General features: G+C 36.0%; 1 protein-coding gene across 9 annotated transcripts in view; it reads left to right on the top strand.

Annotated features, from left to right (window-relative positions):
* Window positions 1–16365, top strand: part of CEP152 (centrosomal protein 152) — a 91228-nt gene extending 74863 nt beyond the window's left edge. For 6 of the 9 annotated variants that reach the window (XM_057724530.1, XM_057724533.1, XM_057724528.1 and 3 more), the window contains 6 exons: window positions 715–882; window positions 4115–4196; window positions 4729–4832; window positions 12253–12409; window positions 12650–12753; window positions 15066–16365. In XM_057724530.1, coding sequence (XP_057580513.1) covers window positions 715–882; window positions 4115–4196; window positions 4729–4832; window positions 12253–12409; window positions 12650–12753; window positions 15066–16105 — 1655 coding nt within the window. In that variant the 3' untranslated portion in view covers window positions 16106–16365. The remainder of the gene's footprint in view (window positions 1–714; window positions 883–4114; window positions 4197–4728; window positions 4833–12252; window positions 12410–12649; window positions 12754–15065) is intronic. The other 3 variants (XM_057724535.1, XM_057724534.1, XM_057724531.1) reach the window with 1 other exon arrangement.
* The last annotated feature ends 432 nt before the right edge of the window (window positions 16366–16797 follow it).

The raw sequence follows: 16797 nt of genomic DNA, 5'->3' as shown, positions 1-16797 counted from the left end.
CTCCAGACCTCCTTCTACTTTTACTGTTTGGCACTTGGTATGTTGTTATCATTGAGAATCCTTCTCTCTAGTTTGTGTAGTTATTTATCTGTTTATTTTTCTATATATCTGTCCATCTACCTATCTACCTACCAACTTACCTACCTATCCATCTATCTGTTCATTTATCCCATTATCATAGGATTATTGGTGTGACTCAAATTCCTATTTTTTCAACATTTTGTAATTCATTACTAAATTAGTGTTCAAACTGTCCCAGATTCACCTAATGGAGCCTCTTCAAACTGGCTCCTATGTCCTTGTGACATGCCTGTGTTTTTGAGTAATTTCTTACTTTCTGGCATAGCAAAATAGTCTAGTCTCATCTTGTACGTACCCTGTCTCAGTACTGGAGTCAGCCATTTCTTGAAGATCCCTGTTTCCTTTTAGTGGGGAATTGTTTTTAATACTAAGACCTGAGCATTGTGTTTCATAGCAATTTTTAAAATAGATGGTATTATTCAATTTTACGTATTAGAAAACTAAGTCTCACAGAATTTAAGTAATACAACAGCTGGTAGATAGCGGAAACGGAATTTAAATTCAGGTTTCTCTCTCTTAAGCAGCATGTTCTTTTCAGTTACACTGTAGCCTTTAGTCGTGTCATCTGGTTTCCTTCCTTCCTTCCTTCTTTAGTCTAAATTGATAAAAGTTTGCTATCATTTAATTTTGCAGATAAGAAAAAGAGCCTTGAAATTAAAGATTCATGCTGTGGACACTGCTTCCAAGAACTTGCAAAGGCAAAGCAGGAATGTCAAGATCTGAAAAGAAAACTGGAAAAATCCTGTAGGCATCTTCAGCATTTAGAAAGGAAGCACAAAACTGTAGTGGAAAAAATCGGAGGTTAGCATTTAAAGTAGCCCTGCTACCAGTATAAATCTCTTTGATCCTTTTGAAACGTTCAGATGTGACATTGTAGTTAATGTAGGCACTGATTCTCTTTGGGGATTATTGTAAACTAATTTGGACCTTATTTTTACTAACCAAATTATTATTATTATTGAACTCAAGAGGAAAATTGGAGCTCTGATTAAAAGGTCACATTCCTTCTTTTTTTGATTGAATAGCTTCTGAGTACTCAGTATGTGTCAAGCAGTGTTGTAGGCAGTGGAGATACAGCAGTGAATACATCAGACAAAATTCCACTTCCGATGGAGATGTACAGGACTCTGTTCTCCGCCTTTTAGAAGCTTATCATTAAGTGAGGAGAACAGAGGACAGATGAATAAATGGTTGCAGCTCTGAGTATCTTGCAGTACATTAGTGTGAACCTGGAAGAAGGGATGTTAATTAATGCTTCCTCCTACTAAAGTTAAGGAAGACTTGACTGAGCGTTGAAAGATGAAGATGTTTGCCAGAGAGAACAGCATTCTAGACAGTGGAAGAAGACATGAACCAAAGCACGTGGGTCTGATCTGGCCTCTTTTCCATCCATTCTCCACAGCGCTGCCAGGAAATTCTCTACGAGGGATGTCTTCTGCCATTTCCTATTGCCCTTTTGAGGAAGGGAGGCTATTGGGCTCACAAGGCTGCTCCCTCTTACCTTTCAGCTGTTTATTTATACTCTGGGTGCTGTATTCTTCACATTTGAAATATTTCAGATGCCTGAGTTGGTCAGGAATTTTCTTTTACCGCTGGACCTTGCATGCAATATTGTCACTCTGTCCTACATTTTACCCTCTCATTCTCATTTTGGGCTAACTCTTCCTCATCCTTTAGGATTCAACTGAGAAGATAACATATCTGCAGAGCCCTCCTTGATTTTCCCCAGTCTGGGTTAGACAGGCCACTTCTATGTGGCCCCAGAGCACTTGGCTCCTCCTCTATTAACATTCTGTACTTGACTTTTTGGTTACTTGCCCAATATCTTTTCTAACCTATAGATTTCCTGAGAATAAGGGGATTATCTTGTTTTTACTTATAGTCATGGTGCCCATTACATACCAGACAGTAGTAATTGTTTGAATGAATAAGGGACTGAATGCAAGGGTCCCAAATAATGTGTCGTCCAGAAAAGACCAGGCGGATAGGTTCACTTTTTTTCTACTTTCACCTCTGTCACTTGCCTGGACAAGTCATCTCTCTCTGCTTCCAGTCTTGCCCCTCCAATGCATTCTCCATCAGGCAGCTAAAGCAATCTTTTAAAAAAGTAAGTTTAGTTGTGACACTCTCTTGTCTCAAGCCCTTCAGTGACTTGTCTGGCCCTCGGTATGAAATACAAACACTTTAACATAGTTTAAGAAGCCCTCCGCGATCCTGCACCTGCCAGCCCCTCAGCCTCATGCCCCTCCCCCACAACCCTCTTATTCTCTTACAGAGCTGTGGCAGAGATTTCATTGCCTCTCTTCTCCGCATCTCTGCATCTCTTCCTTTACCCCAACATCTGTCTTCTCATTGTGACCGCATTGCCTGGCTAACTCATACTCGCCAAACCCCTGGCACGGGACTTCCTCAGAGAGGCTTTCCTAACTACCCCCAGACTTGCTTAGGTCTTCTGCTAGACATTTCCCACAGCTCCTATGAGTTTTATAACATTCATCATCCTTGCAATTATTTATTGTCTGTATTCTCCTTTGGAGTGTGATGGTGACAAGGATGAAATCCTATCTTAGCACTTAGCACAGTACCTGGCATCATAGCACACTTGGTAAATATTGTTGCCCAAGAGTAGCCACCGACTCCCACCTACTGCTTCCTAAGTCTGTTAGAAATAGATAATAGTTACTTTAAGGCAATAAAGGGTTTCAGGAATTTTGAGATAAAAATTTTAACAACTGCAATTTCAGTGGTGATTGCTTAGGTCTTTAATAGAGGCCAGAGAGTAAATTTGTCCAATTGTGGATGTAGATGCAGTGTGGCTATTGTAAAATTTGATGAAAATCAAGAAAATTTGTTTTATATAATAAAATGACAGGGGCAGTTGATATGCTTATTATGTATAAATAATAATATTTAGCACTGTGCATTGTGATTGTACAATAGTTATTCTACATAGTGTTTTGAGAGGCTGGTAACTTCCACAATTTGTGGACTTAGAAATAATCCAAGAAAGTGGATAGTTAGTTCAAAACAGCAGGCTGATAAAAGGGGTCAGGGTCAGAATTTACATCATTTGATAGTTTGATTTCAGTGTTTGTGTTCATGTAAATCTATTAGTTGATAACATTTTTGCTATTGTGCTTGCATTTTTGTTTCTTAAATTCCATTTTCTACTGTCATGGTAGCATTTATTGAAAAGTGATGGAGTGAGAGTGAGTGGTTTAGAAATATATGAGCTATATCCATCACTAGGGGAACAGAATGATTCATTCCCCAACTCAGAGAGTGTGTTGAAAGGGTGGTGTAGTAGGAAACATGGGATGCCATGTTCATGGGTATTAAGTGTTATTGCCAGGTCTTTTGTAAGGTACTGTGCATTTACTATTTTATTTCCATTATAATGTTCAAGGTAGCTAATACTAACCCCTTTTTACATATTGAAAAACTCAGTTTCAGAAAGATTAAGTAATTTGCCTAAGCTCATCCAGCTGGTGAGAAGAAAAGCTGGGATTTAAACCTGTCTCTGACTCTGAAGTTCATGCTTTGTCCTCTGTACCACAGGGACTCCATCAGTCTCCTCATCTTCTTTTTAAAAGTCCAAAGAGTTGAAGATCTTACATTATTTTAGAAAATGGGACCTACTTAAGCTTACTTTTTATTTTGTATTGAGGGGCTTGCTCAGCGATCATTTTATATGAGCATAGACTGTATACCAGGGTCCATGAGGGACATGGAATTAGGAAACCTATGTTTCAATCTAACTGGAAAACAAAACACATGTATATAAAACAATTGGAAATTTATTCCAGGACAGTGTATAACCGCAAACAAGATGAAAATGGAATACAGATATAAAATGCTGAGAAAATAGAATAGGGAGTAGTCAGATTAGGGCTTATCAAGGAATGAATGACACAGGGAACAACTGGAAATTGTGCAGTCTCCTCTATAGACATTTGTGCTGGTAATTTAAGGGAAAGAAAGACTGAGAGAAAAAGAAATAATTGACCAACACACTGTAAACTTTCTTTTTTAGAAGAGAATAGTAAAGTTGTTGAAGAATTAATAGAAGAAAACAGTGACATGAAGAATAAATTGGAAGAACTGAAACCACCAAGGTAGACTTTTACTATTTCAAAGAAACTGCTTATTTCTGAGTATCTTTTTTTTTAATATCAATCATATCAGTAATATCATAGCAAGGGTGTCAATTACTGTTATCGTTACATACCAAAAAGCATAAAAAAGAAGAAATTCTTCTAAAACTCTATTCCTGGAAGATACCTTTTTTTAAGCCCCTTTATACATGCACATGTACACATGTTTTAAAAATTGAGATTATTGTATAAGCTATTTTGTAACCTTTTATTAATATTATAAGATAAACACTTTACCCATGTCATTAGATATACTCCTATTATGTGGTTTTCAATAGCTGCATAGATTTTCATGTGGATTTATCATAATTTATTTAATTAACCATAACACTTAAGTTGTTGGCATTTTATCCTAAATAAGATCCTCATATGTGAATTTTTTTAGCACATCTTAGCTTATTTTATTGGAATACATATGTGTGTGTTTATATATATATATTGTTTGTTTTCAAATTAGGTTTTTCACTTACAATCTCTTTTTTTGCAATCAAAGGTCACTGTCAGAAGGGGCCATTGAAAATGCTTGCCTCCCATGCAACGGGGTGGCCTTGGAAGAACTTCGTGGGCAGTACATTAAAGCTGTAAAAAAAATTAAGCGTAAGTCCTAAAGAGATTCCCAAGATTTTAAGGTGGTTGGGTCATTTTTTGTAAGTAACAGTAGTAATTTTGGGGAATTTTCTGAACTATCTTGTTCTGAGATCCAGCCTGCTTTTAGAAGAGATCATTGATGGCTTTTCTAAATTATGTAGATGATTTTATCCAAGTAAATTTGGAATTTACCCCCAAATTTTGAAAGTGGCACAAGGATAGAGGTATTTTTATATTGTTAATTATCCTGGGTTTTTTTTTTGGGGGGGGGGGCACCTATATATATATTTTTAAAGCATAATTGACATATACCACTATATTAGTTGTTTCAGGTGTATAAAATAATAATTCGATATTTGTATGTGATCACCACAGTAAGTCTAGTTTCCCCATCACCATACAAAGTTATAAAACATATAGTACAGTAGTTCCCTCTTATCTGAGGTTTTGCTTTCGTGGTTTCGGTTATCTGTGGTCAACTGCAGTCTGAAAACATTAAGTGGAAAATTGCAGAAATAAATAGTTAATAAGTTTTAAATTGCAGGCCATTCTGAGTAGCATGATGAAATCTCAGCCATCCTGCTATATCCACCTCCAGAAGTGAATCATCCCCTTGTCCAGCATATCCTGCCTGTTAGTCACTTAGTAGCCACCTCGATTATCAGACCCACTGTCACTGTGTCACAGTGCTTGTGTGCATCACCCTTCTCTTACTTAATAAAGGCCTCAAAGAGCAGTGGTGCTGGCAGTTCATCTGTGCCAAAGAGAAGCTTATTTTAATTGACAAGGTGAAAGTTCTTGACTTAATAAGGAAAGAAAAAAGAATCATATGGTGAGGTTGCTGTTCTACAGTAAGAACAAATCTTCTCAGTGAAATTGTGAAGAAAGAAAAAAAATTTTATGCTAGTTTTGCTATCACACCTCAAATGGCAAAAGTTACAGGCAGAGTAAATAAGTGTTTAGTTAAAATGGAAAAGACATTAAATATGTACAATAAGATATTTTGAGAGAGATCACATTCAAATAGCTTTATTAAAATATATTGTTAAAATTGCTCCATTTTATTATTAATTATTGTTATTCACTTACTGTGCCTAATTTATAAATTAAATGTTATGACAGGTATGTATGTATAGGAAAAAACATAGTGTATATAGGGTTCAGTACATGGTTTCAGGCATCCATTAGGGGTCTTGGAATCTATCCCCTGCGGATAAGGGGGGACTACTGTACAGTATTATTTACTATAGTCACTGTGCTGTACATTACATCCCCATGACTTATTTATGACTGGAAGTTTGTACCTATTGACCCTCTTCCCCCATTTTGCCCACCCTTCAACCTTCTCACCTCTGGCAACCACCAATCTGTTCTCTGCTTGTTCATTTGCTTTGTTTATTTTAGATTCCACATATAAGTGAAATCATACAGTACTTGTCTTTCTCTGACAGCTCACTTAGCATAAAGCCCTCAAGATCCACCTAGGTTGTCACAAATGGCAAGATTTTGTTTTTTTTATTGCTGCGTAGTGTCGTATGTATGTACCACATCTTCTTTATCCGTTCATCCATTGATGGACACTTAGGTTGATTGGATATCTTGGCTATTGTAAATAATGCTGCAGTGAACATATGCACACATATATCTTTTTGAATTAGTGTTTTCATTTTCTTTTGATAAATGCCCAGAAGTGAAACTGCTGGATCATATAGTAGTACTATTTTTCATTTTTTAAGGAAACTCCATACTGTTTTCCATAGTGGCTGTACCAATTTACATTCCCATCAGTGGTGCATAGCATTTCTCTTTTCTCCACATGCTCACTAACACTTCTTGGTCTTTTTGATGATAGCCATTCTAACAGGTATGAAGTGATATCTCATTGTGATTTGCATTTCCCTGGTTAGTGATTGTTGAGAGTCTTTTCATATACTCATTGCCAATCTCTGTGTTTTCTTTGGAAACCTGTCTATTCAGATCCTCTGCCCATTTTTAAATCAGATTGATTGTTTTTTGTTGTTACTGAATTGTGTGGTTCTTTATATATTTTGGAAACTATTCCCCTATTGGATATATAATTTGCAAATATCTTTTCCCATTCAGTAGGTTGCCTTTTTATTTTGTTGATGGTTTCCTTTGCTGTGCAGAAGATTTTAGTTTGATGTAGTTCCACTTCTTTATTTTTGCTTATATTGCCACTGCTTTTTGAGTTATAGCCAGAAAAATAACACTAAGACCAATGTCAATGAGCTTAATTGCTAGTGTTTTCTTCTAGGTGTTTTATGGTTTCTGGTCTTATAATCAAGTCCTTAAACCATTTTGAGTTGATTTTGTGTATGGTATAGGAAAGTGGTCCAGTCTGATTTTTTTGCATGTGGCTGTTCACTTTTCTCATCACCATTTTTTGAAGAGATTGTCCTTTCCCCATTCTATATTCTTGCCTCCTTTGTTGAAAATTAATTGACCATGTGTTAGTGGGTTTTATTTCTGGGCTCCGTATTTTGTTCCATTGATCTGTTTGTCTGCGATGCCAGTACCACACTGCTTTAATTACTATAGCTTTGTACTGTAGTTTGAAACCAGGGAGCATGATACCTCCAGCTTTGTTGTTCTTTCTCAAGATTGTTTCGGCTATTTGGGATCTTTTGTGGTTCCATAGAAATTTTAGGAATTTTTTTCTATGTCTGTGAAAAATCTCATTGGAATTTTGATAGGGATTGAGTCTGTAGATTGCTTTGGGTAATGCATACATTTTTACAATACGAATTCTTCTAGTCCATGAGCATGGAATATCTTTATTTGTGTCTTCTTTAATGTTGTTCATCAATGTCTTAGAATTTTCAGTGTACAAGTTTTTCACTTTTTGGTTAAATTTCTCCCTAGGTATTTTATTCTTTTTGATGAAGTTGGAAGTGGGATTTTCTTAATTTCTCTATATGATAATTTGTTGATAGTATATAAAAATGCAACAGATTTTTGTATATTGATTTTTGTACCTTATAACTTTACTGAATTTGTTTATGAGTTTCAACAGTTTTTTGGTGGAGTCTTAAGGGTTTTCTACATATAAAATTATGTCATCTGCAAATAGTAATAGTTTTACTCCTTCCCTTTCAATTTGGATGTCTTTTTTTTTTCTCCCACGCCACACAACATGCGGAACCTTAGCTTCCTGACCAGTGATTGAACGTGTGTCCCCTGTGGTGGAAGCTCGGAGTCCTAGCCACTGGATTTCTAGGGAATTCCCTGGATGGCTTTTATTTCCTTTTCCTGCCTAATTGCTTGCTTAGGACTTCCAGTGGTATGTTGAATAAAAGTTGTGAGTAGGCATCTTTGTCTTGTTCCTGATCTTAGAAGAAAAGCTCTCAGCTCTTTGCCATTGAGTATGATGTTAACTGTGGGCTTGTCATATACAGCCTTTATTATGCTGAGGTATGTTTTGTCTATACCACTTTGTTGAGAGTTCAATATCTATTTATGATATTGAATTTTGAAAATGCTTTTTTCTGCATCTGTTAAGATGATCATATGGCTTTTATCCTTCATTTTGTTAATGTGGTGTATAACATTGATTGATAGAATTCACCAGTGAAGTCATCTGGTCCTGGGCTTTTTTTTGTTGGGAATTTTGATTACTGATTCAATCTTCTTACTAGCAGTGGATCTATTCAGATTTTCTATTTCTTCCAAATTCAGTCTTGGAAGAGGATATGTTTCTAGGAATTTATCCATTATTTCTAGGTCATCCAATTTGTTGGCATATAATTGTTCATAGAAGTCTCTTATCTTTTTTATTTCTTTGGTATCAATTGTAATTTCTCCTTTGTCTTATTTTATTTATCTGAGTGTTCTTAGTGAGTCTAGCTAAAGATTTGTTGGTTTTGTTTGTTTTTTCAAAGAACCAGCTCTTACTTTCATTGATCTTTTCTCATTTTTGTTATTGTCGCCTTCTTTTCTTTTAAGCAAATCTTATCTTTTTCTTCTCCCTTCTTTTTAATTTTTTTTTTTTTGTAGTTGATTCACAATGTTATATTAGTTTCTGGTGTACAGTAAAGTGATTCATTCATATATATATTCATTCATTTTATATATATACTTTTTTTTCTTATTCTTTTCCATTATGGTTTATTACAGGATATTGAATATAGTTCCCTGTGCTATATAATAGGGCCTTTTTGTTTATCTCTTTTATATATAGTAGTTTATATCTGCTAATTCCAAACTCCTAATTTATCTCTCCCCACCCCTTTTGGTAACCATTAATTTGTTTCCTATGTCTGTTTTGCAGATAAGTTCATTTGTATCATATTTTAGATTCCACATATAAGTGATATCATATATTTGTCTTTCTCTTTCTGACTTGGTTTAGTATGATAATCTCTAGGTCAATCCATGTTGCTGCAAATGGCATTATTTCATTCTTTTTTTAAGGCTGAGTAGTATTCCATTGTATATATATGCCACATCTTCTTTATCCATTCATCTATCGGTGGATATTTAGGTTGCTTCCATGTCTTGGCTATTGTAAATAATGCTGCTATGAACATTGGGGTGCATGTAGCTTTTTGAAATAGTGTTTTCACCAGATATATGTCTAGAAGTGGTATTGCTGGATCATATAGCAACTCTATTTTAGTTTTTTAAGGAACCTCCATTAGTTCTGTTAATATTGTTTTATATGTCTTAGTGCTTCTATGTTGGGTGAATAAATATTATCAAATGTTATATCTTCTTGTTGGATTGATTCCTTTATCATTACATAATGTCCATTTTTGTTTTTTTATTATAGTCTTTGTTTTAAAGTCTATTTTATCTGATATAAGTATCGCTACTCCTGCTTTCTTTTGGTTTCCATTTGCATGAAACCTTCTTTCATCCCTTAACTTTTAGCCTGTATATGTCCTTACATCTGAAGTGAGTCTCTTTAACATTTCTTGTATTTCCTATCTTTCTGTTGAAATTCTCTCTGTGTTCATCCATTCTTATTGGTGAGCATCTTTATGACCATTACTTTGAAGTCTTTATCAGGTGAATTACTTACCAACATTTCATTAAGGCTTTTTTCTGGGGTTTTGTCTGGTTCTTTCATTTGGAACATATTTCTCTGTTTCTTCATTTTGTTTGACTCTGTGTGTTTATTTCTATGTATTACACAAAACAGCTACCTCTCTCAGTCTTGAAGGAGTCGTCACAGGTAAACTGAGCTGTGTTTCAGGCTGCTGTCTGTGCAGTATCCTGGGGGTTGTAGCTTGCTGAGAATTCTCTCTCTAGTTGTTTCAGTCCTGTGGGGTCTAGAAACGCAGGACCTCTAGTCACCAGGTGTTCAAGGGACATAGGGAAAAATGCCTAGACCTTATGGTGCTGTTTTTGCACTGGGTTCCCGAGTTGAGTGAGTCTGTGCATGAGTCCTGTAAGAGTGGAATCGCAGTTTCTTACAGCACATTGTGTCTCCTGCATATAAGCCCCATTGGTTTTCAAAGACTGATGTTTTGGGGGCTCATCACTCTGATGCAGGTCCCAAAGGTTGGGTACCTGATGTGGGGCTCAAACCCCTTGCTCCTCAGGGAAAAGCTTTGTTTTTGTGATATTCCTCCTGATTGTGGGATGCCATGCCAGGGATGAAGGTTTTGGCAAGATTGTGTCTCTGCATCTCCTACTCACTTTGATGTGTCCCCTTTATCCTTTGTTGTGGGGTGGCTCTTCAGCTAGTTCTCAGGCCTTTTCAGAGCCAGTTGTTCCATATGTAGCTGTAGATTTGGTGAGTCCTTGGGAGGAGGTGAGTTCAGGATTTCCTGTACCACCATCTTGAGCTGCTTCCAAGATTTTTCTTCTTGGATGCTAATATTAAACTAAAGATTTCATAACCTTACAACTTAAATAAACTAGTACCAAAGAAAATATCACATGAGTTTTAAATGAGCAATTATTACTTTCTTCCATAAACTTTTAAGTATCATGGGAAATGGATGTAATTAGGAATTGTTCTGTTATTTCTCATTATCTCCATAATGGATTATGTCATAGATGTAAATTTGTTTATCAAGTCCTTTGCAGTACTAGGTGGTGCAGCATATCCTGCAGAACATTTCTGTGGTTTATGTTTTCCCAGTAGAATACCTCTTGGTTTTTAATTGCAATATTACATAGTTAGTATGTATGTCCCGAAACAATACCAGTGTTTATTTATGAGAAATGTGTATTTACCTCCTAAAATTGCATTCATTTTAAACAAAATGAGTAAGAAAGGTCTCAAGCTCCAAATATAATGGGTAGATCATCAGAATCAGGGTGAGGATGTTCTGAAAAGCCCTCTTAGTATCAGTATAGAGAATGTGCTTCTTAGTTGTTGCTGGTGCTAACAGAGTCCATATTACTAGAAAGAAATTAACTTTTTGTTAACAATTATATTAATTGGAAAGTGAAATTTTAAGCATTTTTTTCATCCTAACATGATAACTTGTGTATTTATGTGTATTATTTTACATTTTAGAAGTTGGTTGGATGTTTTGTGTGGACATGTACTGCATTTAATTTTTTGCCACTGGAAGTAATCAAGACTAGTCTTCCGCTTAGCATTTTTGCGTAGAGTGTGTTATTTTCAGGAAGAGCTTACTGATATTGAGGAGATTGCTTTATGAATTGGAATCCTTAATATAATAAGAATGGTGATATTCTAGAGGTTGGATGTAGCCCTGGATTTAGGACAAAATGTTAATCTTAAACAGTGATAGTCCCAATCAAAGAACGCTGAGTTAAAGATAAAAGGAAGACTTGAAAACTGTGAACTATTTTTCAATGTAAATTTTAGGAGGCATCATAAGTCTCATCCCTCTCCCTACAACAGCATTTTGTACATATCTCTCATGGGTCCTAGTGTTGTATTTAGTTGGATACTCATGAGTGCTGCTGAAAAAATTGAATAAATAAGGAAACATGGATTTTCAGAGCACAAGTGAACAGAAGAATATGAGTCTCTCAAGCTCATATTGCCTCCTTGCTCTCTTTCAGTGTCTGCTTCTCTCTTCCTTTCTACCTTACCCTTTCTGTATATTTCTTTTTTTTTTCTTCTTGTCTTAACTAGAAATAATATGTAATTGAAATGCATAAATTTCTGTGCCTCATTTTAATGATAATTTCTTGCCTCAGTGTTTCAAAATATGACAGTTTCCCTAGGGGATATGCTGTGTTTCCTTACCATATTTGTGTCTGTCATCTTTCTGAAAGGACTTTTAGATTACTTCTCCTTTGAGTCTACCGAAATGGTAACCTGAAATATTCCGTTTTAATGATTGTGGAAAACTATGGTGTTTAAACTATACTGCCAGTCACTTCATCTCCCAGAAAATTGGTCTGAGGTCTGCCTCTCCTGTTTTGGAAAAACTGCTAATAAACATGCATTTTGTGGGGATTCCCCCTGCCCCGCCCCCAGGTGATATGCTTCGTTATATTCAGGAGAGTAAGGAAAGAGCTGCAGAAATGGTAAAAGCAGAGGTATTGCGAGAACGTCAAGAAACCGCCCGAAAGATGCGCAAATATTATTTGATTTGCCTTCAGCAGATTTTGCAGGATGATGGAAAAGAGGAAGGGTAAGTTCTGTCTAAACAATGTGAGAATACCAGGACAGCATGCTGTCATTTTCTAAGCATTTTCCTTAGCCACAGAATTAACTGTATCTACATGATGAGCCATTGGGGGTTAAGAGAGGCTTAATGTCTATGCTACCCTAAGTGGTGGCAGAACATATAAGAAAACAGAAATCCTGGGGCTAAGGAAACTTATTTTTTCCTTTAAACTGTATTAATTTAATACTCTGGAATTCCCCACAGGGCTGAGAAAAAGATTATGAATGCTGCTAGCAAACTTGCTATCATGGCAAAATTGCTGGAAACACCTATTTCTAATAGGTCCCAGAGCAAAACTACACAGCCAGGTATGTCAAAATGAATTACTTGAAGGGTTTTTCTCTCCCTCTTTTTTAGATATTTAATATTTTTGGTATGCGTAGGGAATGTAAGGAGTGAGAGCTAATTTATCAAATTGGATGTGTGTTTTACTTAAACTGGAAACTTAGAAAAAACAGTGTAGCATTTCCAGTTCAAGTAGGCAGACTGAGCTTACCCACCAGCTTCCTATTGCTGCTTCCATCCCTAGAAATGATAGAAAAGATTTTAAATGACAATATAAAGGAGAAAAAGAAGAAATTATAACTGAGCTTTTAAAAGTTACAACTGATAAATCAGAGGCTGTGAGAAATTCCCAAAAGAAAGAAAACACTATAAACTGAAGATGGAAACCGCGGTTCAAAACTCCCAGAAGATGATAGGGGGAGCAATATTGAAACCGTTCCACATATGATGAAGGTGGTATGTTCCAGGAGAAGTAGTAAACCTAGGGGATACCAACTGGGTAAATGGTTGGTGTTCCAGAGCAGCTGAAACCAGGTGGGGTCACCCTCTTTATTTCTCCTTGTCTCCCTTCCCGAGCCCCAGTATTGGGCTGGGTAAGAGCAGCAGGAACAGAGAGTCTAGGACCAGGGCAGTGCTCCAGGTGGCTAGCCACAGCAACGAGGAACTGAGAGCCCACATGTCTAGAGCACCAGCTATTAGATCTTTCTGCCTTGCTGCTCATTCCTTCCTACTTGGCTTCCAATCCCTTTAAACAAGCAGCAGATACTGTACTCAGGACATCTAAAAGATAAGCATTCAACCAAGAATTATCATAAATTTATAAAAAGCCAGCACTGTGAGAAAAGATACCAAACTCAAAACAAGACAAAGAAAAAAAAAAAACCCCACAAAAGAACTTATACCTAAAGAAATAGAATTAATAGAACAAACAATAGGACCTGAGAATGTTAGAAAAATACAGTTTCCTCAGAAAGATGTAAGAGGATAGTATAGAGGAAACTAACAAAATGCTAAGATTTATACTATTTTCAAGGAGAAGATATAGATACTGGTAACTCTAGAGATTGCTAGAAAAATACAAGTTTATAAGTATGTGTGTAAAAATTTAAGGCTAACTAATAGAATATATAATTTTTAAAGAAGTAGGGGAAAAACTTGGAAGAAAATGTTTTCAATCTAATAATCTAGAAAGAGGAAAAATACACCTAGAAAGCATGGGTAAATAGAAAATAATAGTAGGTTGAAACATCAGCAGTCACACTAAACATGAATAGGTTAAACTCACTTATTAAAAGACTACAATTTTCAAAGTTTTAAGAATTCTAGGTGTATGTTATTCCAGATAAGAACATTGTCAGAAATTCAGAATAAAGAGCTGGTGAATGATATACCAAGCAATACAGTATTGATATTAGATAAATTATAGAGTTAAATACAGTATTAGGTAAATTAGAGTTAGCATTAAACTGATCAAAGTAATAGTTCATAATGATAAAGGAACAGCCTCCCAAAAAGCTATAAATGAATTTTTTCTGTTCATAATAAAATAGCTGTAGAATATGTAAAGAACATATCTGTGAGGAAATGGGGTTTTTTGAACTTCTGGAAAGCTTGAAGCAAAGATTGTTCAGAATTTCTGAGTTTGATGTTGGTAAACATTATTCAAATAGAAGCACAGAGATTATGTGATGTGAACCTTGGCTATAAAAGGGCAGTGGCATATAACAAGAAAAGAGTTTTCTAGATTTGGGGCAACTGCAAATAATGTCCCCAGCAGAAGCAAACCCTTTTGATAGACTTTAGGAACCAAGGTACCCTCCTTTGAGATATGATGCCTCTGACTCTATGCTGTGTGGCTGTTCTGCCTCTGATCAGATTTAGTGTCTTAGCTAATTAAATCAGAAACTATTTTAGCTTTGAGAGAAAGAGAGAAAGTGTGTGAGAGGGATGTGTGTGTGTGTATGTCTTGGGTGGCGGGGGTTCTTCCAGCAAACTTTATTCATCAGAAACTCCACATTTGACATCAAAGCAAGTTTGGAAATGTTGCAGTTGGCTCTTGAAATGCTGTGCCATCTATTACAGAAAACAATACATCAGGTGGATAGCAATAATAAATATTAGATTTCAATAACAAAATTACTCAGCTTTATCTAATAGATATATGTAAAAGAATATTTCAAAATGTCCAGCATTGATATATTTTCTTTGAGAATGATTCACATATATATGCATTCCTTGGAAATATATAAAAACGTAGTTTTTTTTCTCTTTTTTCAGTGTTAATTTTCTCCTAATTTTGTTTTCCCCTAATTTTGTGTTCCCTTGTATACAATAGTATTGCCTCTGACTTCAGAGATGCTGACTGGAGTTGAAAAATCAAAAAGAAATGATGGGAATCAGAATATATCATGTCACAGTGAAAGAAAATCAAACAGTATAAAAACTATCCCCAGAAGTATGTGCGACCAAGTTCCTAAGAGGAGGGCTGCCTGTAACTTACAAAGGCGATTAGAGGATGCAGAGCACAGGGACGGAAAGCATGAGGGTTCCAAAGAGTCACATCCAGACTTTCAGTTCGAGAATAACAGTCACAAGCACCTGGACATTTTGCCAAGGAATGTTTCTCCTGAGTTTGTTCCTTGTGAAGGCGAAAGAGGCTTTGGTTTGCACAAGAAGAAAGACCTCCTCAGTGATTCTGACTCTGAATCACTCCAGCACTCAGCCACACACCCCTTTCTCGGACCTTTCGGAAATAAACACTCACCTAGATATACCCCTAGTCTTTCTGAATCCGAATCCGTGCATATAACTTTTCAAAGTCCTAATGAAAGACTTGGTTTAAAAGTATATAAGTGTAGTCCACTAATGGAAAGTGAAAATGCTGCATCTGAGAAAAGTCAAAGTTTGGGTGTTAAGAAAACTCCAGCAAAGGATGAAGGGGACCTCAGTGACTCTGTAGGCTGGCATTCCAACAGTGCCACTCTACCCTGCAGCAGTCATGAAGTGTCATTTTTGCATGATAGGCCACAAGAAACTCTGGATACGCTCACTGAAGCTATTAATTTCAAACAGTTGTCAGCAACAAGTTGTCTTTCAGATTCAGAGAAAAAAAATATGATTCGTCAACCTATGAAATGTCAGAGTGGTCATGCTTCAGACCTTTCAGAAGAAACCACGTATTCCCAGGCAGGGAAGATCAGCATGACTTTTGGACACCCACCTCATCATAAGGCTGATATACTGAAGTCAGATTTCAAGACCCTGAGCAGCACAGTACCATCTGCAGTGTGTCCGCAGCCTTCAAGAAAATTAATTGCTCCTCTGTCCAGCCAACAAGATAGTGGCTTTGATAGCCCATTTGTCAATCTAGACTAATTGTTGTAGAGTATTTAAGAAGAATCATTAATATATTGATAAGAAAACTGGAAGGGAAGACTTCATACTGAAAAATATTTGTGGGCTCTGTATATTTTGAGATATTCTAATAATGTCTATCATATGAGTAAAGTATTCTCATAAAATTACTTGAGATATTAATGTTGCCTTAATCTTCCAAAGGCCTGATGGTGTATGTGTAACCTTCTTCTGTGTGGTGCTTGTATTTGGTTGCTAAACCATCTATTTTTATACTTATAAATTAGCTCTCTGTGCAGTGTTAAATTATTTAAATAAACTTGCATATGTCTGTAGAATTGTTATGAATTATTTTTAAATTCATAATGTAGAAATGTTACATTGGCATAATTTGAAATTCACCCAGAAAAATATGATGATTGATACATATGATCAACCAGATTTAATTTTTGAAATCAGCCATGTTTAATGAGGCTACAGATGTACTCTACACATAGTTTTCCTGGAAATATCTACTCAGAAGTTTGATCCTTGCTTTCAGTTCGTGGAAAAGAAGTATTGCAAGGATTGCCACAAAATACATAGCTGTGTCCTGGCTTCATTATTTCAAATATTAGTCAGAAATTTTTTCAGTTGGCATTTGCATTATTTCAAATCTCCTGTGACACCCAGAGACTTTGTCTCTTTTATGGTTTCACAGTCTTTCCTTCATC

Source organism: Hippopotamus amphibius, chromosome 2 (genome assembly GCF_030028045.1).
Source record: "Hippopotamus amphibius kiboko isolate mHipAmp2 chromosome 2, mHipAmp2.hap2, whole genome shotgun sequence".
NCBI classification, from domain to species: Eukaryota; Metazoa; Chordata; class Mammalia; order Artiodactyla; family Hippopotamidae; genus Hippopotamus; species Hippopotamus amphibius.
Note: the sequence above shows the minus strand (reverse complement) of the source record. Positions and strands in the feature narration are given on the sequence as shown.